Source organism: Oncorhynchus masou, chromosome 28, assembly GCF_036934945.1.
Source record: "Oncorhynchus masou masou isolate Uvic2021 chromosome 28, UVic_Omas_1.1, whole genome shotgun sequence".
Lineage (NCBI taxonomy): Eukaryota > Metazoa > Chordata > Actinopteri > Salmoniformes > Salmonidae > Oncorhynchus > Oncorhynchus masou.
The window spans coordinates 69,911,017-69,936,427 of NC_088239.1; the positions used below are offsets into that span (position 1 = coordinate 69,911,017).

The 25,411-nt window shown below is 43.3% G+C and overlaps 1 protein-coding gene across 2 annotated transcripts in view; it reads left to right on the forward strand.

Moving 5' to 3' along the window:
- Positions 1-927: 927 nt before the first annotated feature.
- The window catches only part of LOC135518166 (collagen alpha-1(V) chain-like), a 141,570-nt gene continuing 117,086 nt past the window's right edge, over positions 928-25,411 (forward strand). The window contains exon 1 of one of the 2 annotated variants that reach the window (XM_064943111.1): positions 928-1,443. In XM_064943111.1, the coding sequence (XP_064799183.1) occupies positions 1,344-1,443 (100 nt within the window). In that variant the 5' untranslated portion in view covers positions 928-1,343. The remainder of the gene's footprint in view (positions 1,444-25,411) is intronic. The other variant, XM_064943110.1, reaches the window with a different exon arrangement.

Below are 25,411 nucleotides of genomic sequence, written 5' to 3' on the forward strand. Positions count from 1 at the left end.
TAGTTACTTTATTGAGGAAAAGTGTACTTACTATGCCTGTGATATGTGGTTGTCCCACCAAGCTATTTTAAGATAAATGTACTAACTGTATGTCGCTCTGGACAAGAGCGTCTGCCTGTCTTACAAAAAATGAAATGTATTTATGTCTGCTGTCCCTCATTTTACCATCTAATAGTCAAATGATAGTGTGAAAGCAGGTGAGCTGATTCTACTCTTTTTTGGACATTTTCTGGTGTTTTGTGATGGAAAACTAAGGGGGTCGAGCATAACACGCCAACCCTGATATCCATTGTGACAGGCTAGAGCTATTTTCAGTTAAATTACCCCTCCCTTTTGCACACAGCAAGCTTCCTTTCCTGCTCCCACAATGTGATTAATGGTTGATTTAAGATGAAATCATCAAACTTGTTAACATCAAACCTGTTACTTTATTTGGCATGTTGTGTAGCCACTTACTAAATTATTTAACCTCTTGAGATGGGATTAAAAAAATATAAAAATTATTATGAAGTTGAATATGTGCTCTTCATGACAGAATGTTCAAATTCGGTGAAATCAAAATATTTTTTATTTTATACCAAGTTATTCTTCTCAACCAATTAGTGGAACGACACAGTTTCTATTTCAGTGTGTCCACAGCTCAAATTCTCTAATTTATTATTCAAATTATTAGAATAGCTTTTCATTTGGTGTATTGGAAAGTAATCTATCGGATTTGAAAACAACATTTATCTTTAGAAGTCTTGTTGAACTATCTGTCTGTTCTTGTCCAACACGTTTTTGTCTCTCCCGCTTTAACGCCCCTTTTCATAGCGGATTGTTTGTTGTTAAAGAAAGGATTGCCCCGCGGGAGGCAAAAACTTCAGCACACCAAGAGTGGGCGTTTCACTAAACTTTTCCTCCATTCCAAAGCCAATTGTAAGGCCTGTTCTATAAATCGAGCCCTTTGATTTGCTTTCCTGTCCTGTCCGCAACCTGACTGACAGCCTGCTAGGGGACCTTTTTACCCTCTAAATTACTTCCCAGGGCTCCAGTGACGACTGAGAGAGGGGGCAACACTTCTGATCGGAGGCTCAGCAGCGCAGGGTAGCCTTTTCAGAGGAGCGAGAAGAGGAGTGGAGAGGACGAGTGCGCGAGAGAGGGTGTCCCATCCGTCACACTAGCTGGATGAATCCACACTCCAAAACGTATGGCTGCTTGAGAAAAAGAACGCTATTTTCCCCTTCTCTCTTTCTCTGGGACCTTTGGCTACCAGTTCTCTCCTGATCAGAAGTTGTCACAAGTATTTTTTCAGTTGCTCTTAAAAAGTTAACCCACTTTTGTTGTGGACGTCACTGGCGACCATGGATACACATATAAGATGGAAAGTAAAACGGAGGATAAAGGACTCGCAAATCACTTTAGCGATACTTCTACTTTGTGTCACATCACAAGCCAGTTCAGGTAAGATACCACATCCTCTATTGCAGTCTATTGCTGCTGCGCGCTATTTTGCCCGTTCTTAAGACAGTGATATGTTATCATGTGCAACAAATCCGTATCATACATACCATTGTGCAACGTCAATTCTACGCCCCTCTTTTAAACCATGATTTAATTTTCTGGTTACTGGAATATGGTCCACATTCATATTGGTGTCATAAACTGAAATGACCGCAGGCCCAGTCAAGGCTTTTTAAAGAATGGCACTGGTGCTTGTTCGTATACTTTGTACTGTATTGCTCAGTGTGTTGATAAAGTCTATCGATTTGGTAAGAGCCCGCTGCATAGAGGACTTGCAGCGCCAAATATAACTATTTTTCCAGCAATTTTTCCAGAAACTCTTCAGATTACCTTCTCTGCCTCCAGCGATGGATTAGTGCATTCTGAAAGATGGGGTCCTCCTGCGCCATCTATAGTGCGTCTTCTGATGCACATCATTTAGCATATATTATTAGAATCTTTAAGATGTATTGTGCTGTGCGCACATAGGCTACACATTGCTATGCTGGATGATAGGACTGCTGTAGATATAGAGTTGAATTTTTATAGTGTTGAATTGATCAACCTGGAAACCAAGCTCACCTTTTATAGCCTATAGGAAAATAATTTGACCTTTCTTCCCTCTTGTAGATACATTGTAGACTATTTCTTCTTTAGGCATACTTCATTGAAATGTATTTTCATAGTCTAACTGAGAAAAAAAAAACTGTATGCAGCATTGTGGATATGATATAAAATATATAGTAATGTCTTGGGGGTTTCATATTTGGCAAGATTTTGCGCTTTAGTTGGTATTTTAGACTTGATGACATGTACATCCATGAGCTTAATGTGCTCCATATTGACATATGAAACAGTTGACTTTAAAGTTGAAATGGGTATTTCTTTAATGAGAAACCGAATTGAGCGCAGCTCTCGTGAGAGGGCGTGGCCGTCCGTCTGAAGTGGCAGCGTGGAGCCGACGCTTGGCATTTCATTGCGGGCAGGGATGCGCATGGACATACCACAAATGGTCAATAAAAGAGTGTAATGTCTCTGTGAAATCGTCTTCAAGATTATTTTTAAACTATCCCATAAACATTTGCCTTGCTATCCTCCAGCTGTCTGTTTTGTATGCACTCTATGATGAGAAAACAAGATTAGTGATCACCTGTAACCAAAGCTTTTTTAAAGGCTGTGCCTTGGGGAACTGCTCAAACGATGTGTTTTTGCAATCAGGCTCTTTTACTCTGCTTTCCAACACCTTTATTTGAACTAAAATCACTTTTGGAAATGAAATGTGTGAGATGTTGCTAGATGAAAGAAAGTGGTTCATGTTGTGGACAGGAGCTTCAGTGGGTGATGTGGAGGATTTGAGTCAGGCCTAGTGTCCTACATATATTATTAGCTCACTGGCCTGCATGACATGGTAGGTGGCCTCAGCTTGATTGCTGGCTACTGTGGAGCTCTCAGCCAGTCAGAAATCCAGTCAGTCAGTCAGTCAGTCAGTTAAAAGCAGTGGAGGCTGCTGAGCGGAGGACAGCTCATAGTAATGGCTGGAATGGAGTCAATGGAATGGTATTAACCAATGGAAACCACATGTTTGATACCCTTCCATTGACTATATTCCAGCCATTATTATGAGCTGCCCTTCCCTCAGCAGCCTCCACTCGCTAAAAGGCTGTTAGATTAACATATGGCCTGGTCTGTTCATTCCACATACCTCAATATGAGAGGTGGAGATCTGGACCGGATTAAATTCCCTTTGACTGTAATTTGGTAACACAATGGGATTTCCAATCAACCTAAATTGTATGGGCCTGCAAAGACGAGTCTGAGGCGTGTGCTAATGATTGAAACAATTATATATTCATGTGAATCCTGAATGCAGACGTTGATTGATTATTGACTTCATGAAGTCGGGGCGGCAGGGTAGCCTAGTGGACTAGTAAGCGGAAGGTTGCACGTTCATACCCCCGAGCTGACAAGGTACAAATCTTTCGTTCTGCCACTGAACAGGTAGTTAACCCACTGTTCCTAGGCTGTCATTGAAAATAAGAATTTGTTCTTAACTGACTTGCCTATTTAAATAAAGGTAAAATGAAGGCTTGGCATTGAACTTTCTTCCCTATCGACACGTCTCCCTTGAAAAATTGGTATTCTGATCTCACTGCAACCTGGTAAAATAAAGGTAAAAAAATCCAGGGGGTGTGGTCTTGTAATTGCTCGTATGTGATTGACAGACCCAGTTCCCAGTCATGCCAGATGACGTGGAGAGTTGGCCTGGGGTTTAACTAGGACTGAAGGGCGTGGGACAACTCACTATGATGCTGCTGCCTTCAATCAGCTCTTAAAGACCAACAGAAAACAACCAGAGACTTGTTAAATGGTTGTCTGTGATGCTGCAACACTTCCTGAAACCAGGACGCATGCAAGTACGAGTGGAGTTTATGAATTGGCATTGGCTAGCAAGATATTTATTACATTGCTATTGTTGCCAATGTCAACCTAAGCAGTGTTACAACAATCAAATCATCAATCATGGAAATATTTATTTTACAGGAAATAAGCATAATACGTATTTCTAGCTATATTATCAAAAATAACTTTCAACTGAAAAATGCATAGCATTTCACCAAGTTAGGTAACCTGGTCAACAGTTTAGGATACAGTGCCTTCGGAAAGTATTCAGACCCCTTGACTTTTTCCACATTTTGTTACGTTACAGCCTTTTTATAAAATGGATTAAAAAACATTGTTTCCCTCATCGATCTATACACAATACCCCACAATGACAAAAGAAAAATATATTTTTAGACATTTTTGCTCGTTTAAATATTTTTAAAATATTTTTATAGCACATTTACATAAGTATTCAGACCTTTAACTCAGTAATTTGTTGAATCACCTTTGGCAGCGATTTCAGCATAGAGTCTTCTTGGGTATGACACTACAAGCTTGGCACATCTATATTGTAGATGTGCCAAGCTGCAGATCCTCTCAAGATCTGTTAGGTTGGATGGGGAGCGTTGCTGCACAGCTATTTTCAGGTCTATCCAGAGATTTTCGATCGGGTTCAAGTCCGGGGCTCTGGCTGGGCCACAAAGAATATTCAGAGACATGTCCTAAAGCCACTCCTGCGTTGTCTTGGTTGTGTGCTTAGGGTCGTTGTCCTGTTGGAAGGTGAACCTTTGCCCCAGTCTGAGGTCCTGAGCACTCCGGAGCAGGTTTTCATCAAGGATCCCTCTGTACTTTGCTCCGTTCATCTTTGCCTCGACAAGTCTCTCAGTCCCTGCCGCTGAATAACAGCCCCACAGCATGAAACTGCCATCACCCTAGGGATGGTGCCTGGTTTCCTCCAGACGTAACGGTTGGCTTTCAGGCCAAAGAGTTCAATCTTGGTTTCATCAGACCATAGAATCTTGTTTCTCATGGTCTGAGAATCTTTAGGTGCCTGTTGGCAAACTTCAAGTGGGCTGTCATGTGCCTTTTGCTGAGGAGTGGCTTCTGTCTGGCCACTCTACCATATTTATTCACCTTTATTTAACCAGGTAAGCTATTTGAGAACAAGTTCTCATTTACAACTGCGACCTGGCCAAGATAAAGCAAAGCAGTGCGACAGAAACAACAACACGGATTTACGCATGGAATAAACAAGCATACAGTCAATAACACAATAGAAAAAATGAAAGTCTATATACAGTGTGTGCAAATGGCGTGAGGAGGTAAGGCAATAAATAGGCCATTGTAGCAAAGTAATTACAATTTAGCAGAGTAACACTGGAGTGATAGATGAGCAGATGATGATGAGCAGATGATGGTGTGTAAGTAGTGATACTGGTGTGCAAAAGAGCAGCAAAGTAAATAAAAACAATATGAGGATGAGGTAGGTAGATTTGGTGGGCTATTTACAGATGGACTATGTACAGCTGCAGCGATCGGTTAGCTGCTCAGAGAGCTGATGTTTAAAGTTAGTGAGGGAAATGTAAGTCTCCAGCTTCAGTGATTTTTGCCATTTGTTCCAGTCACTGGCAGCAGAGAACTGGATGGAAAGGCGGCCAAAGGAGGTGTTGGCTTTGGGGATGACCAGTGAGATATACGTGCTGGAGCGCATGCTACGGGTGGGTGTTGTTATCGTGACCAGTGAGCTAAGATAAGGCGGGGCTTTACCTAGCATAGACTTATAGATGACCTGGAGCCAGTGGGTTTGGCGACGAATATGTAGGGAGGGCCAGCCGACTAGAGCATACAGGTCGCAGTGGTGGGTTGTATAACGTGCTTTGGTAACAAAACGGATGGCACTGTGATAGACTACATCCAATTTGCTGAGTACAGTATTGGAAGCTATTTTGTAGATGACATCGCCGAAGTCGAGGATCGGTAGGATAGTCAGTTTTACAAGGGTAAGTTTGTCAGCATGATTGAAGGAGGCTTTGTTGCGAAATAGAAAGCCGATTCTAGATTTGATTTTGGATTGGAGATGTTTGATATGAGTCTGGAAGGAGAGTTTACAATCTAGCCAGACACTTATTTGTAGTTGTCCACGTATTCTAGGTCAGAACCATCCAGAGTAGTGTTGCTAGTCGAGCAGGTGGGTGCGGGCAGCGAATGGTTCAAAAGCATGCATTTTGTTTTACTAGCGTTTAAGAGACGTTGGAGGCCACGGAAGGAGTGTTGTATGGCATTGAAGCTCGTTTGGAGGTTTGTTAACACAGTGTCCAAAGAAGGGCCAGATGTATACAGAATAGTGTCGTCTCCATAGAGGTGGATCAGGAAATCACCCGCAGCAAGAGCGACATCGTTGATATATACAGAGAAGAGAGTCGGCCCGAGAATTGAACCCTGTGGTACCCCCATAGAGACTGCCAGAGGTCCTGGACAACAGGGCCTCCGATTTGACACACTGAACTTTGTCTGCGAAGTAGTTGGTGAACCAGGCGAGGCAGTCATTTGAGAAACCAAGGCTATTGACTCTGCCGATAAGAATACGGTGATTGACAGTCGAAAACCTTGGCCAGGTCGATGAAGACGGCTGCACAGTTCTGTCTTTTATCGATGGCGGTTATGATATCGTTTAGTACCTTGACCGTGGCTGAGGTACACCCATGACCAGCTCGGAAACCAGATTGCACAGCGGAGAAGATATGGTGGGATTCAAAATGGTCAGTGATCTGTTTATTAACATGGTTTTCAAAGATTTTAGAAAGGCAGGGCAGGATGGATATAGGTCTATAACAGTTTGGGTCTAGAGTGTCATAAAATCCTGATTGGTGGAGTGCTGCAGAGATGGTTGTCCTTCTGGAAGATTCTCCCAACTCCACAGAGGAACTCTGGAGCTCTGTCAGAGTGACCATCGGGTTCTTGGCCACCTCCCTGAACAAGGCTCTTCTCCCCCGATTGCTCAGTTTGGCCGGGCGGCCAGCTCTAGGAAGAGTCTTGGTGGTTCCAAACTTGATGATGGAGGCCACTGTGTTCTTGGGGACCTTCAATGCTGCAGACATTTTTTTGGTACCCTTCCCCAGATCTGTACCTTGACACAATCCTGTTTCGGAGGTCTACGGATAATTCCAGTGAACTCATGACTTGGTTTTTGCTCTGTCATTCACTGTCAACTGTAGGACCTTATATAGACAGGTGTGTGCCTTTCCAAATCATGTCCATTTATTTGAGTTTACCACAGGTGGACACCAATCAAGTTGTAGAAACATCTCAAGGATGATCAATGGAAACAGGATGCACCTGAGCTCAATTTTGAGACTCTTAGCAAAGGGTCTGAATATTTCAATAGATAAGGTATTTATGTTTTTATTTATTTTTATAAATTTGCGAACATTTTAAAATGTAATCCAGTTTATTTTATCCGAACATCTATTTAGACTTTCTTTTAGAATAAGGCTGTAAGAAAGCAAGGGGTCTGAATGCATTCCTAATGCACTGTATATTGGAAAACAGTCAGCTTTGATTTACAGCTTGTGAAAGATGTGTCCCATCAGGGCAGCCAGACTGTATGATTAACCGGTAATTAAAAGGAATGAGGCCAGGTTCTCCAGAGTTCAGCTGTAAAGGACTTATTTTCCTGATCCAAACCAGATGACCCTCTCCAGCCCCATTCTCAGGATTGTGAATGATGTCAGAAGCACCAGGTAGAACCCTTTTTGGTTCCAGGTAGAACCCTTTTGGGTTAGAAACCGCTGTAGAACGATTTCTACATGGAAACAAAAAATGGTTCTACCTGCAACCAAAAATAGTTCTTCAAAGGGTTATCCTATGGGGACTTTAAGGTTCTAGATAGCACCTTTTTTTCTAAGAGTGTATAGACTTCCGTAGCACCTCTGATTCTGATCAGGCTTATTAATCATCACATAGCCCTGTTTCAGATCCCTTTGTGCTGTCTTGCTAACTCATGGCCTTAGGAGTTGGCAAAACAGCACAAACATATTTGGGACCAGGCTAGACTTCACCAACAGTACCAATCAGAAGTTTGGACACACCTACTCATTAAAGGGTTTTTCTTAATTTTTACAATTTTCTACAGACATTAAAATGATGAAATAACACATATGGGATCATATACTAACCAAAAAAGTGTTAAACAAATCTAAATATATTTTATATTTTAGATCCTTCACAGTAGCCACCCTTTGCCTTGATGACAGCTTTGAACACTCTTGTAATTCTCTCAACCAGCTTCACCTGGAATGCTTTTCCAACAGCCTTGAATGAGTTCCCACATATGCTGAGCACTTGTTGGCGGTTTTTCCTTCACTCTGCAGTCCAACTCATTCCAAACCATCTCAATTGGGTTGAGGTCGGGTGATTGTGGGGGCCAGGTCCCCTGATGCAGCACTCCGCTCTCCTTCTTGGTCAAATAGCCCTTACACATTCCGGAGGTGTGTTGGGTCATTGTCCTGTTGAAAAACAAATGATAGTCTCACTAAGCGTGAACCAGATGGGATGGCGTATCGCTGCAGAATTCTGTGATAGCCAAGCTGGTTAAGTGTGCCTTGAATTCTAAATAAATCCCTGTCAGTGTCACCAGCAAAGCACCCCACACCATCACACCTCTTCCTCCATGCTTCACCGCGGGAACCACACATTCAGAGATATTAATTACATTTTGGATGGTGTATCAATACAGATAATTAATATGGGGTGTGTTGTTTCATGTGGTTATTGTTTAGTAGCATTTACTGTTATTGGCTTCTCTTTTGTTGACAAATATTTGTATCTATATAAATATATTTACATCCATGTCTTGTTCTCCATTCCCTTTCCAAATTAGATTCTATATATATATTTTTTTACACAAGTCTCAACTCATGACAATTACATGTTATTGTGTAGGGATTTGATACAACATTTCATTGTCCCAGAACTTTGAACAAACAGATGCCAAACCCCATAAAAGATGTCGGCAATGAAAAGGAGAGAACAAAACAGAACCGTTTTTACCCTCAAAACTGTCAAGATCGAGGTCTCAATGATGAGGTCATTTGAACTGTACTAAGATCAGATATATAATGACAAAAACATCTTCAAACCCAAGTGTAACCTCCGTTCAGTGTTTATTTATGACTTGGTTATCTTCTCTTGACAAAAATGAGAGGAGTACAGAGTGAAAGTCTGGTAATGACAGGAGACCAATAAGAGACAGGTTTCCTCTGTGTGATGGATGGGGTCAGAGGTTAAAGTTTGAGGATCATTACCTTCAGGTGACCAGCGCTGATGATTTACAGTTTCAGAGCCCTTGGGAAAGGAATGATCTTGCTGCTAACGTAAGATCTTTAGCAGTTAGATCATCATTCATCCATTGCCTACTAGTGAAAAAGACGATCTTTATGTTTTTTGTTTTTTAACTCACCCCTGGTGAGTCACTGGCTGTTCAGGACAGGAGGGACAGAGAAAGAGAGAGAGGTGCATTGTGGGTACCTTGTCGAACTTGCGTGACATGATTTCCTGAAACAAAAAAGTCTGGAATGCTTTGCTTTGGAACACCATGCCCATTCTGCATTCTGGCTTTGATGACATTTTCAAGAACTAAAAACAAAGATGACTGAATGTGATTTAATGGATAAACATGGATGATAAATAACTGACTTTAATAAAACTGATATTTTGCCAAAGTGCAGATATCTGGGTCTATCTAGATCTCTCGCTTAATAATGCTTGTTTTAAAGAGCTTTATTCCCTGACCTTGATGAGGGCAGCTTTATTTTGCTTTCTTGTGAAAGTTGTTGTATTAGCCATGTGGCTGCTTCTCAGAGGCTAGGCTTTGCTCCCAAAATGTTTATTTTTGTGTGGGGAAAACAGATTAAAGAGAAGTGCACTGTTTCCACCAAGTCACCCACCGGAATCAATGGGACCTTTTCTTAAAGCTTCAACATGTTTCTCCTGGTTTGTTATCATTCATTAAGAAAAGGTTTTTGAATGGTCTGTTTCAGTAGGAACATTCCCCTAGGCATGTCAAACTGCTTTATTCATCAAAAATACTTGAATAACATTCCTTGAATACCTGGGTAAAATGAAAACGTGGGTGGATTGGGGCCGAAGCCAATGACTACTCGATATGTAAACGTTGACTACAGTGCTTGTTGTTTTCAGCCTGAGAAGGACTATGGGTAATGGAATCTTTGTGATTTTAAGATTCATGGAGTTTTTCTAATGTTTGACATTTAGTTTTTATTTATTTGTTTTTTATATAAAATATGAGATTATAAGAAAGAAACACTTGTTGTTTCCCTGTGTTCAACATCTGGATCCGATAAGCTCCATTGTGCCGTCTGGCGTCTGCTGATCCTAAAAAAATAGGGGGAAAAATGCGTTCCAGATGTTTTTATCCCCCTCCTGGTGGAACAAAGCACTATGAAATAAAGCACTGTTTCACTTTTCTAAAGAAAGATATACCTCTAGTACCTCACTGGTTTTAGAGTTGAGGCTTTTCGCTGGAAAAATAGCTGCGTCCCATTCGGTGAGTTTTGGTGAGATGTTTTAGAGATGGTGTACGTTTCATAGCAGCCAGGTTTGGACCCATGCAAAGCAGCCTGGGTCATTGAAATGTTATTTTTGTGTAAAGGTAGACTTTACTATGGGGGTCAAAGGTCAAGCACAGCTGGGCCACAGCGGTTTTCCATCCTTTTGGCCCACTGTCAGAACAGTTCCTCTACAAAAGTTTCCATGATAGATTGGATGCACCTTTTTATCATATTACCCCTAATGTCCTTTATGTGTGTAATGGAAGAAGAGAGCAAGGCTGTTACTGACTGATGTAACTGATGCAGAATGTTTATGGCCCCAAACCTGGTGTTGCAATGAAAACCTCTGGAACTGTCCTGTTCTGGCTGCAACATGGTGAGACACAGACACAGGTACCATACTGGTTGCATTTCAGCATTGCAAACAAGTAATAAAAACACAGCCATGAAACCCAAATTGAAGAAAGTTCAGTTCAGAGTGCAATCCCCAAACTCAACCCCACCATTATTAGTAATTATTTGTCCCTTTTGAGTGAATGCAGTTTCTGCTCCAGTTTTTCAATGTCCATATTCTTATCGCTCAATATGGGAAATCCTTTGAGCCATTTTACTCAATCAGATAAGTGGTGGTTCTTTGGTGTGAAAAGACCTGTTTTTGAGTGTGTGTGCTTGTGTGTGTGTCTATTGTCGTGGTGCAGGGAAAGGAATCTGAGTTTGCTAGACTGTGGAGAGAAGCAGTGACTCTGCAATCTCATGATCCACTTCAGACTGTGAATGCAGCCATTATGGTGTGGAAGTAAAGTGTCTGGGCCGTTGAACGGTTCATGGTTTAGTTTATGACCCCTAACCTCCAACCAGCTCCATCCAACGCCTGATCAACAGAAATGACTGACACTCTTCTTTTTATATCTGTGCAGATGACGGAATGGAATGGCTGGTAAAAGATCAGGTCAGAATGTTGACTCTGTCTGTCAGATTGAAGGAGATCCTTTGTATGCAACTCATGTCATAAATATGTTTGTGTCGTGTTAGGGACAGGGAAACACTGTTCTCTCAAGAGTTCATAAGGAGACTGCTCCAAAGGACCATGGGGCATCTTATTGGCCGTCTTCCCACAGAAGCTGTAGAGCCAGGTTTTCCAGGACAGTGATTTGACGGAGACTATGTTCAGGCTTGAACATGATCCTCTATTGAAAAGGTGAATATAGGGTATTATCTTGATTTCATAGTGAAAAGTTGAGTACTTTCAGATAATTAAGTCAAGATGCTGTGAGTTTAATTCCCAAAGCCCCAGTAATGGTTGTAGGGATTTTAGTATTTTCAATAGTGGGTCTTTCAACAGATGTGGTACCATGCCAGTCGTTTACATTTTAGTCATTTAGCAGACACTGTTATTTAGAGCAACTTACAGGATCAATTTCATATTTTTCACCTAGTCAGCTTGGGGATTTGAGTAAGCAACCTTTTGGTTACTGGCTCACTGCTGTTAACCACTAGGCTACCTGCCACCCTTTTGTTGCAGTTGGTAGAGTGGTGTCAGGGCCTATGCCTGTTTTCACTCATCATCTGTGCTGTATACACTGTAAATCCATAAGTGGTATAGGCCTACTTCTCACTGTAGCTCTTTTCCAGCCAAAATCATTGGGTATTCACTATTCAGCTCTCCAGGATAACAGTACTGTTCTCTATTAATGGGTATTATAATGATTGAGCATGGAAAGCAATGCTATGAGTCATCCTTTCCAACCCCAATCCCCATCCCCAGTCAGCCCTAGCCTCAATCCTAGCCACAACCTGGGAAGCAGAACTACTGAATGAAGCATTTTAGGGTGAAATCACACGATTATCTTCCCTGGTAGCTAACCCCACTGCAGAAACCTCACTACTTCAGTTGGAGCCATTCAATTTTTCTTTATTAGGTGAGAAAATGTGCGGGGGGGGTGATGATGGTTGGAAAGACTGTATGAAAGAGAGACAGACAGACAGACAGACATAGAGAAACAACATCTGCTCACTCAGCATCACTACAGTTAGTTTGCTCAGACCTAGGGCAGGACAGCAACCACAGAGGGAATTACGCCTGCTTACAAAGCTGCTATAGATGGAACAAAATGAGGTTGAACAATACAGAATGGTACATTTACAGTGTGGGAATCTTTTGAATGAGGTGAAAGGGGAGTCTGTGTGCTCCTTCATCCCCTGGCAGGTGGGCTCTATGTCTCCTCCTATAATGTCAGTGGTAGTATCAGGCCAGGGCAGGACAACCAATCCCCCACCCACTCAAAACTGGGACAGGAATTGGTTGCTATGGAGACATTGGAAGCAAGTTCCAAAGATTTTTCACAGGAGGTTGTATCTCCTGGCAAGTTTCATCTGTGTACAAGTCTGACTGCATGGTGTTTGACTGGTCATTAGAGCCCATTGCAACATGGTTGGAACAGAAGGCCATTTTTGTCTGAGAACACAAGTTGATTTATAACATCAATATAGTTACTTTCCTCAAAAAGAATAAACCCTAAGCAAGAGGGTTTTCTAAATCATATCCCCTAACCAAGAACATATCTGTTTATCAAATCACTGGAGGCTGTTCCTTAAATCTGCCAATGATTCATGTGGTTTTGCTTCCAGAAAATATTGTAGCTAATAATAAGATATAGTTTTTCATGTTTCTAAAGCAATGGCTTGAAGTTTATTTTCATGAGTAATTTGTTTGTTATCATTTTGGTTGTCATGTTGAATTTGGATTGAGGCATACAATACTTTGCATAAGTAGGCCTCAAAGCCTGTATGAAAGTATTTCTCTGTGGCTGAGCGACAACTTTTCTGGCAAAGCTTTTTGGGTCATTGAGTTAACTGATGATGCCATGGAATTATAGTTTGTGTCTGTGAATGAAGGGATGCATTCTACTTTCAATTCATTCCTGCATTTGAAAGAAAACAGCTCAGGTTCGATTCTCATCATTTCCACAAAAGTTCATGCAATTCACATAATTGGTTCAAAGTGGGTCATTCTAGCAACAGCCAGACAGCTGAGATCCAAAAGTCCGATAGCAATTGGAAAGTACTGTCTGTTCTGGTGTGTGTGTGTGTGTGTGTGTGTGTGTGTGTGTGTGTGTGTTAGGCCTTTATTAGTGTTATTCTGTTATAGGGTTGTAGCATTTTCGAGATTTTGCTTATTTTCTCTCTGCTCTGTTCATCTTGTTCATGTCTGTCCAAAGAGCTGGTGGGGGAGATGGATTGTTCTGGAATGCGAGTGCTGTCTTGTTTTGTCGTTAGTCGTCCAGCAGTCAGCCCCCAGCCCTCAGAACGAGATCAGCAGCAAGAGAAACAGAGGATGCAAGGGAGCCCAAGGAGCGGAGGGAGGCGGAAGGATTGAGAGACAAAGAAAGTGAAAGAGAGACAGATAAAGAGGGAGAGGGAGATAAGTGGACTGAGAGAGAGAGAGAGACAATGTGAGAAATAGAGAGAGAAAAGACAGAGCGAGATTCAAGAGGTGAGAGGGCAGAGTGAGAGAGGGCAGAGTGAGAGAGGGCAGAGTGAGAGAGGGCAGAGTGAGAGAGGGCAGAGTGAGAGAGGGCAGAGTGAGAGAGGGCAGAGTGAATGAGGGCAGAGTGAACGAGGGCAGAGTAAGAGAGCATGGAGGAGTGGAGGAATGCAGTTGAGTGAGGACAGAAAGAGAAGGCAAGACAAGGGATTGACAAGTACAGCCAGACTTGCTAAGAGGGAGCCACATAATAGCTGCAGAAGGAGAGGGAGAGAGGGAGAGAGAGAGAGAGAGAGAGAGAGAGAGAGAGAGAGAGAGAGAGAGAGAGAGAGAGAGAGAGAGAGAGAGAGAGAGAGAGAGAGAGAGAGAGAGAGAGAGGAGAGAAAGAATGCCTGTGTGTCTCGAGAGTGCCATTTCTCTGCAGTCAGTCTCTCTGTAAACTGAGTGTTTAAGAGTGAGCAGCAGCAACCTGCTTGAGTCAGTTTTTCCATCTTAGTCTGCTGCTGTGGAGGGGAGAGAGGGAGGGAAGACGGGAGGGAGGATGGTAGATACTGATTTATTTCTCTCTGGTCTGAGACCGCTCATCGCTCGCTGTGGAGACGATGAAGCAAACCACCTGGTATTCTCCCTGCTAAAGCAATAAAACCAGGGCTAAAGCCCTGACAGAGTAGACTGAGGAGACCAGGGCTAAAGCCCTGACAGAGTAGACTGAGAAGACCAGGGCTAAAGCCCTGACAGAGTAGACTGAGGAGACCAGGGCTAAAGCCCTGACAGAGTAGACTGAGAAGACCAGGGCTAAAGCCCTGACAGAGTAGACTGAGGAGTAGGACCAATCACAGACGAAGGGGCAGGACTTCCTCTACCAAACCTGGTGTGCACGAACAGCAGAAAAAACTCCCCAAGACCAAAACATCACAAAATTGTTGTAATGATATATGCACAAACTGTTACGACTGGAAAGCATAAGGTAAGCTTGAAACAGCGCGCTGAACGATCAGCAGATGAGCGCTAGATCCACATTCAGTGTCGTGTGCGAGCCTCACGTGTATGTGAATAAGAGTATGTTTTTGTCTCGGTGTGAGCACACAGTTTAGTGTGTGTGTGTGTAACTGACTGAATTCCATGTGTTCTTTGTCTTGTCTGGTGTTTCCTGTTATTCAGAGTGTGATTGCAAGCTAGCTGAAGTTATTCTCCGGGAACTCTGTCTGTCTGACTGTGTGTGTCGTCTTGTGACTGGCACGCTCACAACGGCCTGGTCAACACCAGAGAAATGAGAGCTCTGGAAACAACTGAGCCAATCTCTCTCCTCTCTGAAAGAGAGAGGGAGAGAGAGAAAGAGAGAGAGGGAGAAACAGACAGAGAGGGAGGTAGGGAGGCAGGGAGGGGTAGCACTTTTTCGGAACAGGGATCGTTTCAGTTGTAAGCAAATGGTCAGTAAATCAGACAGACTGCTGCGATGCACAATGGGTTTGTTATTGCTGACATTAGTGTGTGTGTGTGTGTGCATGCGTGTGTGTGTGTTGTGAGTGTGTGTGTCCTGTCAGTGTGTCTATGTAGTGGGGTGTAATGTAGTGTACGTAATGACCATAGGCTAATCTTAGAGGCGAGTCATATGATTAAAAAACCAACAACCTCAGGTCAACGTTGATGGCTACCTGTCAGTTTGGAGGGTGACTGAGGGCATGTGTGTGTATTTGCACATATGTGTGTTTTTGCATGTCTGTGTGTGTGTGTGTGTGTGTGTGTGTGTGTGTGTGTGTGTGTGTGTGTGTGTTTGTGTGTGTGTGTGTGTGTCTGTATTTTGATCTAAGGGGTTAATTGAACATTAGCCAAAACATCACAGCCCTTTCCCTTATAATGCTCAGATTTGACATCTACTGTACACGTCACTTCTGGCATCCATCCAAGTTGGGATAAGAGTTAAAAGACCCCACACTGTCTCCTCCTCTCCCCATGTCTCTCCCCATGTCCCTCCCCCCATCTGGGATGCTGCGCTGTAGGAGGGGGAAGTTCTGCTTCCCACTCTGCCCTGGTTGTTTTCGCTGCCCTGTACTCTTGGCGACGGGCTGACAGACAGTCGGACAGACAGGCGGGTGGACAGAGGGTCGGCCACAGAGACAGACTCCACGCTGCTGCTAATTGCTCTTTGTCCTCAGCGCCAGGTCAAGCATGTGCCTTAGTGCCAGGAGAACACAACCAGCCTGGCCTCAGCCTACAGGAGGAGGGAGGGGAGAAACACTGGTTACATCCCAAATGGCACCCTATTGCCTTTTTAGTGCACTACTTTTGACCAGGATTTATAGGGCTCTGGTCAAAAGTAGTGCATTATGTAGGGAATAGGGTGCCATTTGGGATTCAGACAGTGCAAGAGGGAAGAATGTTAATCCTGGTTCCTGCTCTGTAAAAAGCTCCCCCTGCTTCACTGGGCCTGTTGCCTGCCCTGCCTGCCACCAGCAGGGAATGAGACGCATCACACTGAATGGACAACAGTCACTGAATGGACTTTGGTTGTGTGTATGGGGTGGGTGGATATGTGTGTGTGTGTGTGTGTGTGTCGAGACTGCGTGAGACGAGGGGGTCTGCGACTGTCTTGGCACCCGGCCCAAATCAGGATTCTAAACCTGGCGCTGGAGGTACTGCTCAGAGAGAAAGACAACAATGTCTATTCCACGTTGGTTCAACATCATAGCAACGTTGATTCAATCAGTGTATGCCCAGTGGGGGAGGGAGGGAGGGAGGGAGTGAAAGAAGGGTTGGCAACCACATCAAGTCATCCCCATTGCGAACGTTCTCCAGGAACAGTGTGAAGAAATGTAAAGCTTTTTAATCTCATGTTAATACATTTTCACTTACGATATATTTTATGAGTTCATTATCCTTTACAGTGCTGCTATAGTACCTCCCAAAGCCAGCCTGTCTGGCAAAACAGATCTATAAAAAAAGTAAACCATGAAGGTCTCTTCACACATACTTGTACAGTACCATAAAGACTAACAGGAGAGTATGAGTAGACAGACATTTAGCACCAATATCAGCCTGTTGGTCCTGAAGACAGAAAAAGAGAGGGGAGAGGGGAGAGAGCATAGCCACGGGAAGTAGGGGTTCTGAGGGCGTTGTAGCACTCCCTGAAAAATCTTACATAATGCTCTACTTTTAACCAGGGCCCATAGGGCAGTTACATCCAGGTGTATGTGGGTGACTTCAGGGTTGTAGTTATTATTCTGTGTCAGTTGCATCTTCTCCCTGCTGTTCTCTGTTTTAGGCTGCACTATGTGCTGTGCTACTGTAGCTATGACCCTGTGGTCGGTTTCAATGTTGCAGAGCCATTCCGCACCCAAGGTTCTGTAGCTGTGTTGGCCCCAATATGTCATTAAGCACTGGCACAGAGAAGGATGTGTGCCTGTGATGGGTCTCTGCTCCACGGTGTGCCAAGTACGGGTGATGAGAGAGAGAGAAAGAGAGAGAGGGAAGAGAGAGAGAGAGGGAGGGAGAGGGGAGAGGGGAAGAGAAAGGGGGGAGAGAATTTCATTTGATTATTAAATATTGAAGAATGAGAACTGTATAGAATGCTGTATAGTAAATGTCCCAGGAGCAGTCAGTCTCACACAGAGAGCACCTCTCTCAGGCTTCTCTGGGAGTTCTGAGGTGTGGTCTGCCTGTGTTTACCCAGGGAATAGCTCTGGCCCTAGCTTCAGTCAGGTTCATCCTGTTCCTAAGTTGTAGTTCCCCCAAAGGGAGCTGCCATGCTAATTAGACAAACACTTCATCGTAGTAAGGTGGGATTGAGAGCCATACCTGTGGGCTAGGAGGTGGTTAACTGCCACTTCAGGAGGGTCGGAGGGAAGTGAGGGAAGTGTGACTGGGGTTTGGAGGTGTGTGTTTTTACCAAACTGCTGTTGAATTGGGCTAAACACACATCTACACACAGAAACATGCGCAAATATATACAGGACAGCTTATAGAAAAAACTTGCCATAAAGGCTAAGCTTAAGGGTGTTTACTATCTGTACAGAGGGGAGATGTTACAGTATGTCACCCCCTTCCCTCTCCCTCCTGTCCAGTAAGAAGCTTATTGCCACTCTCCCTGTCCATGCCCCCTGGGTGACCTACTGCTGCAAGCTGAGGGGTTAGTTTAGGGTGCAGTAGGGATAGGGGGTAGGACACCCCCCCTGTTTGCCACCTTATACTGATGAGAATACCTTGAACACAGTAGATAAACAACAGATTTTCCTATCTGCCAAGAAGGAGAATAAAGTGAGAAAAGACCAGATGAGATCTGTGAAAGGAGTGGATGGATGGGTAGAGGTAGAGGTAGAGGAAAAGACCATTTGAGATCTGTGAAAGGAGTGGATGAATGGGTAGAGGTAGAGGTAGAGGAAAAGACCAGATGAGATCTGTGAAAGGAGTGGATGAATGGGTAGAGGTAGAGGAAAAGACCATTTGAGATCTGTGAAAGGAGTGGATGGATGGGTAGAGGTAGAGGAAAAGACCAAATGAGATCTGTGAAAGGAGTGGATGGATGGGTAGAGGTAGAGGAAAAGACCAAATGAGATCTGTGAAAGGAGTGGATGGATGAAAGGAGTGGATGGATGGGTAGAGGTAGAGGAAAAGACCAGATGAGATTTGTGAAAAGATGGACCATTTGAGATCTGTGAAAGGAGTGGATGAATGGGTAGAGGTAGAGGTAGAGGAAAAGACCAGATGAGATCTGTGAAAGGAGTGGATGGATGGGTAGAGGTAGAGGTAGAGGAAAAGACCAGATGAGATCTGTGAAAGGAGTGGATGGATGGGTAGAGGTAGAGGTAGAGGAAAAGACCAGATGAGATCTGTGAAAGGAGTGGATGGATGGGTAGAGGTAGAGGTAGAGGAAAAGACCAGATGAGATCTGTGAAAGGAGTGGATGGATGGGTAGAGGTAGAGGTAGAGGAAAAGACCAGATAAGATCTGTGAAAGGAGTGGATGGATGGGTAGAGGTAGAGGAAAAAGGAGACTATGGCAGAAGGGAAAGAGAGAGGGTATCCTGATGACAACGGTTTCATCACCAAAAGCTGCCGATCTTTATAGGATTAGGTTGTGTCAGAGAGGACTGGCACAACCAACAGACCTCTACAGGGGTCTTGACACGGTTAGCATCGACTGCTTGATCACAGCCAAACTTCCTCCTATTCCTCCTATTCTTCTTCCTCCTCCTCTTCCTCCTCTTCCTCCTCCTTTTTTGTCTCCAATCACTGCAACCATGTGACTCATATTGCACTATATAGGGCATAGGGTGTCATTTCCGATTTAGATGATGTATTATTGAATTGCTTATAATATAATATAATTATAATATAATAATATAATATTATCATAATTACAATAAGAATTATAACAAATAATATATGCCATTTAGCAGATCAAACCCACAGTGCTACTACTGAGGTGTCCTATGGCTAGTTGGTCTCTCCATTGAAGCCATTCACACTGTTTCCTAACATACAGTGGGGCAAAAAAGTATTTAGTCAGCCACCAATTGTGCAAGTTAACCCACTTATAAAGATGAGAGAGGCCTGTAATTTTCATCATAGGTACACTTCAACTATGACAGACAAAATGAGAGAAAAAAATCCAGAAAATCACATTGTAGGATTTTTTTATGAATTTATTTGCAAATTATTGTGGAAAATATGTATTTGGTCACCTACAAACAAGCAAGATTTCTGGCTCTCACAGACCTGTAACTTCTTCTCTGAGAGGCTCCTCTGTCCTCCACTCCACACCAAACTCCACTATGGCCAAGACCATAGAGCTGTCAAAGGACACCAGAAACAAAATTGTAGACCTGCACCAGGCTGGGAAGACTGAATTTGCAATAGGTAAGCAGCTTGGTTTGAAGAAATCAACTGTGGGAGCAATTATTAGGAAATGGAAGACATACAAGACCACTGATAATCTCCCTTGATCTGGGGCTCTATGCAAGATCTCACCCCGTGGGGTCAAAATGATCACAAGAACGGTGAGCAAAAATCCCAGAACCACATGGGGGGGGGGGTCTAGTGAATGACCTGCAGAGAGCTGGGACCAAAGTTACAAAGTCTACCATCAGTAACACACTACGCCGCCAGTGACTCAAATCCTGCAGTGCCAGACGTGTCCCCCTGCACTCCCCATCCCGGATCCGGGATCGTGAATAAAGCCTCAGGCTCATTAGCATAACGCAACGTTAACGATTTCTGAAAATCGCAAATAAAATGAAAATAACGCGCCTGCTCTCAATCTTAGCCTTTTCTTAACAACACTGTCATCTCAGATTTTCAAAATATGCTTTTGAACCATAGCAATTCACTAATTTGTGTAAGAGTATGCAAAGCTAGCTTAGCATTTTGAGTAGCATTTAGCACGCAACATTTTCACAAAAACCAGATAACCAAATAAATAAAATAATTTACCTTTGAAGAGCTTCAGATGTTTTCAATGAGGAGACTCTCAGTTACATAGCAAATGTTCAGTTTTTCCTGAAAGAATCTTTGTGTAGGAGAAATCGCTCCGTTTTGTACATCACATTTGGCTACCGAAACGAACCGAAAATTCAGTCACCAACAACGTCAAACTTTTTCCGAATTAACTCCATAATATCGACCGAAACATGGCAAACGTTGTTTGGAATCAATCCACAAGGTGTTTTTTCCCATATCTCTTCATTGATATATCGTTCGTGGAAGCCTGCTTTCCTCTCTGAATTCCATGGAAAAATACTTGCAGCTGAGGTTTGCGCACCAATTTCGGCGCAGGACACCGGGCGGACACCTGGTAAATGTGGTCTCTTATGGTCAATCTTCCAATGATATGCCTACAAATACGTCACAATGCTGCAGACACCTTGGGGAAACGACAGAAAGGGCAGACTCATTCCTCTCGCATTCACAGCCATATAAGGAGACAATGGAAAACGGAGCCTCAAAAATCCTGCTGATTTCCTGGATGCCGTTTCATCTTGGTTTTTGCCTGTAGCTCACGTTCTAGGGCACGCACAGAGAATATCTTTGCAGTTCTGGAAACGTCAGAGTGTTTTCTTTCCAAAGCTATCAATTATATGCATAGTCGAGCATCTTTTTGTGACAAAATATCTTGTTTAAAACGGGAACGTTTTTCATCCAAAAATGAAATAGCGCCCCCAGAGTTTCAAGAGGTTAAGCCAGTACATGTCCAGGTCCATCTGAAGTCTGCTAGAGAGCATTTGGATGATCCAGAAGAAGATTGGGAGAATGTCATATGGTCAGATGAAACCAAAATATAACTTTTTGGTAAAAACTCAGCTCGTTGTGTTTGGAGGACAAAGAATGCTGAGTTGCATCCAAAGAACACCATACCTACTGTGAAGCATGGGGGTGGAAACATCATGCCTTGGGGCTGTTTTCTGCAAAGGGACCAGGACGACTGAATCGTGAAAAGGAAAGAATGAATGGGGCCATGTATCGTGAGATTTTGAGTGAAAACCTCTTTCCATCAGCAAGGGCATTGAAGATGAAACGTGGCTGGGTCTTTCAGCATGACAATGATCCCAAACACACCGCCTGGGCAATGAAGGAGTGGCTTCGTAAGAAGCATTTCAAGGTCCTGGAGTGGCCTAGCCAGTCTCCAGATCTCAACCCCATAGAAAATCTTTGGAGTTGAGTTGAAAGTCTGTGTTGCCCAGCAACAGCCCCAAAACATCACTGCTCTAGAGGAGATCGGCATGGAGGAATGGGCCAAAATACCAGCAACAGTGTGTGTGAACCTTGTGAAGACTTACAGAAAACGTTTGACCTCTGTCATTGCCAACAAAGGGTATAGAACAAAGTATTGAGAAACTTTTGTTATTGACCAAATACTTATTTTCCACCATAATTTGAAAATAAATTCATTAAAAATCCTACAATGTGATTTTCTGGATTTTTTTTTCTCATTTTGTCTGTCATAGTTGACGTGATAATGATGAAAATTACAGGCCTCTCATCTTTTTAAGTGGCAGAACTTGCACAATTGGCGGCTGACTAAATACTTTTTTGCCCCACTGTAATTGCAGTCATCAGCTAATTGCAGCTGTCAGTGTCATCTGTTGTAGCTCTTTGCAAAGTATAGAGCTGTTAGCTAACTTTAGCTGTTTGCTAAGTATAGAGCTGTTAGCTAACTTTAGCTGTTTGCTAAGTATAGGGCTGTTAGCTAACTTTAGCTGTTAGCTAACTGCAGCTGCTGTCAGTGTCATCTGTTGTGGCTGTTTTCTATGTATAGAGCTGTTAGCTAACTTTAGCTGTTAGCTAATTGCAGCTAATTTGCCAGTTTCTAATGTTAGCGTGTACTAGCTGTTTGCTCATTGTAGTTATTGTGGTAGAGTAGACGTCTTTACATTTGAGTGAAGTGAAAGCCAACAACCCTTTCATCCCGACCCTGCCTAGCTAAGCCCAAATAAACAGACACGTGCTTCTCAGTCAACAAGGTCAGATATCACATCGGAAGAATTTTATTGACATACTAGCATCCTCTTTCCACTCCAAACCCATTGGGGAGGGACCTCTGGCTTTTTCCTATAATGGATTTTAAAAAGAAGGTGAGGAACGCAAAGAATATGTCATTGAGATTGGCTTCTGGAACTGCAGAGTGGAGTTGGACAGGACTTTTATTACGTATATAGGTTATTTATGGATGGGGTATCTTGTAATTAGCGACGATAGACACCCCTATGAAGTTGTAGTCGCTAGAATGGAGGATATGGCTGGTCGCTAGAATGGAGGATATGGCTGGTCGCTGGAATAGAGGATATGGCTGGTCGCTAGAATAGAGGATATGGCTGGTCGCTAGAATAGAGGATATGGCTGGTCGCTAGAATAGAGGATATGGCTGGTCGCTAGAATAGAGGATATGGCTGGTCGCTAGAATAGAGGATATGGCTGGTCGCTAGAATAGAGGATATGGCTGGTCGCTAGAATAGCGGATATGACTGGTCGCTAGAATAGCGGATATGACTGGTCGCTAGAATAGCAATCTGAGACATAAGACATTCACCAGCCACTAATTACTTTAAAATACTTGCATAACGTTGGCTCGATTAACCTATTGCGATCATACTGTAACTCAGTGAGTATTAATGTAATCTGCCACGTTCCTCCTACCACAAGGCCCTAAGTGATTTGATGTAGTCTGCCAAGTTCTTCCTACCACAAGGCCCTAAGTGATTTGATGTAATCTGCCACGTTCCTCCTACCACAAGGCCCTAAGTGATTTGATGTAGTCTGCCAAGTTCTTCCTACCACAAGGCCCTAAGTGATTTGATGTAGCCTGCCACGTTCTTCCTACCACAAGGCCCTAAGTGATTTGATGTAGTCTGCCAAGTTCTTCCTACCACAAGGCCCTAAGTGATTTGATGTAGTCTGCCATGTTCCTCCTACACAAGGTCCTAAGCTAAGCCTGTTGTTACTATGAGACCTCAGTGGGTTTGGGTGTTTTCAGACTGTAATTTTAGTTCCCATCAGTTAGACTTGAAGGTTGACTTCACAGACAGAGGTCACTGTGTTCAGCCAATGTATAATCAGGAGAGAGAGAGGCCCTGAATATATTGATCCAGGTGGGGGTTACATTAGATTGAAGGAGGAAAGCCTAGGAGTGTGTATGTGTCTTTTTCTATGTATTAAATAACTTCATACTCTTTGCTTCATGTTTTATGCATGTACAGTATGTTTGTGTGTGCGTGCATGAGCCGTGTGTAAAATATGTGAATGAATGTGTGTGTCCACACACCTGTGTGTGTATGTCTTGATGTGGTGCCCAGTGGCCTCGTGGTCCTAACAGTCAGTCAATGGTCTTCTTCTGTGGTGGCTGCGGTGTGGTTTCATTCCTCTCTACTTCCACCCTTATAGGTCTCCAGTATCCCATGGGCCTTGTGGCTGGGTTTCCCAGGAGACCAACAGACTCTGGGCTGTTCACAATGTATACCATTTAGCAGATGCTTTTATCCAAAGCGACTTACAGTCATGCGTGGGTGGCTCTGGGAATCAAACCCACAATCCTGACGTTGCCAGCACCACACTCTACCAACTGAGCCATACAGGACCTGTTGTCAGGTTGAGGATTAACATTGTGGTGGTATGGGAGTGACTGGGAGCAGGATGGGAATGCCAGTCAGCTTTCCCAATGGCACTAGAGAAAGGAGAGTCAGCAGGTTTATTCATATACTGAGGATCCTATTGTTGTAGATACAGTCTGTCCTCTGGGGACTCATGTGGACAGGATTACAGAGGTATTGTCGATAAAGAGAAAGATGACTCCTCTTTAAATACCTGCAATAATAATCACTATTTGTTTTACAGTTTTCCTTCAGTTTAGTTGTAAGATGTTTTCCCATTTTAAGTAGTTGGCTAGTGTTGATTTAAGTTTGTTTCACTTGATTTTGACAGTGGGAATTGTCCAACCCTAGTAGAGATCTATAGGACAAGCTATCTAAATTCAGTCAGTCAATCTGGCCAGTGAAAGTCATTCTCTAGCTGCTGGGTACATTGTATCACTCACTCCATTATGAGCTGATGATGAGAGACAAATCAGTGACTTTGTTTAGGCCATGCAACTACTTCAAGAGGCTCTGACATTCTGTGGTATGTTGTTGTTGCATGGATGCCTCAATCTCATACTGGAATGTCTTAGAGAGAGGGTGGGCAGGGAGGGGTAGGGGTAGGTGATGGGTGGGCGTTGGTGGAAATTACTGCACCTTCCCTCAGATATGACAAAGTCATCTGGTGCGTCTGTCAAATATGTCCCCCCTAGCATTGGGATAATGTGTTGGGTTCAGCTGCAGCTCACATTTGGATGGAAAGACAATTATGTAGTTAGATAATAAGAGTCTTCCGATTGAAGACAGGAAGAGAGGAGAGGGCCAGCTGATAGAGGAAGCAAGGGAAGGCTCCGGATAATGAGGGAGGAAGAGAAAGAGAGACAGAAAAAGAGGAAAAAAGAGAGAGGAGTTGGCGAATGAATCTCTACATAGTTCACATTCTTTCATCTGACTCCAATCCCATGTATTTTCCTCTTAATGGTCTACACACACCCATATGAGAGTTCACTCCCCCCTCTCTCTGTTGATATGACCTACCCAAGTGGGAGCACGAGTGTTGTTAGATGTGTTTACATCCAGTATATGTGTGGGTCTGGGAACATAGTGAGCTGTGTGTGTGAGCTGTTTGATTTGGGTGAGATATCTGTTCAGAATCAGAGACTGTACACTACACAGCGTGGAATATAGATCATCAAAATCACATTTTCAAATCTTTCTGTAGCTAGCTGACAGTGTTGCAATGCGTATTGCCTGATATCAACAGCAGTAAAGTGGAAGTTATGATGGATGGTGATCCATGGTCATGTGAATCTGTAGTGGATTTGGATCTGTCATTTTGTTTAGCTGTTGAATGGTTTATTTGAATTGATCTGCGCTGCATGTGAGAGACTGTAATGACCTCCAGATGGATGAAGTAATGGGGCAGTGGGAATA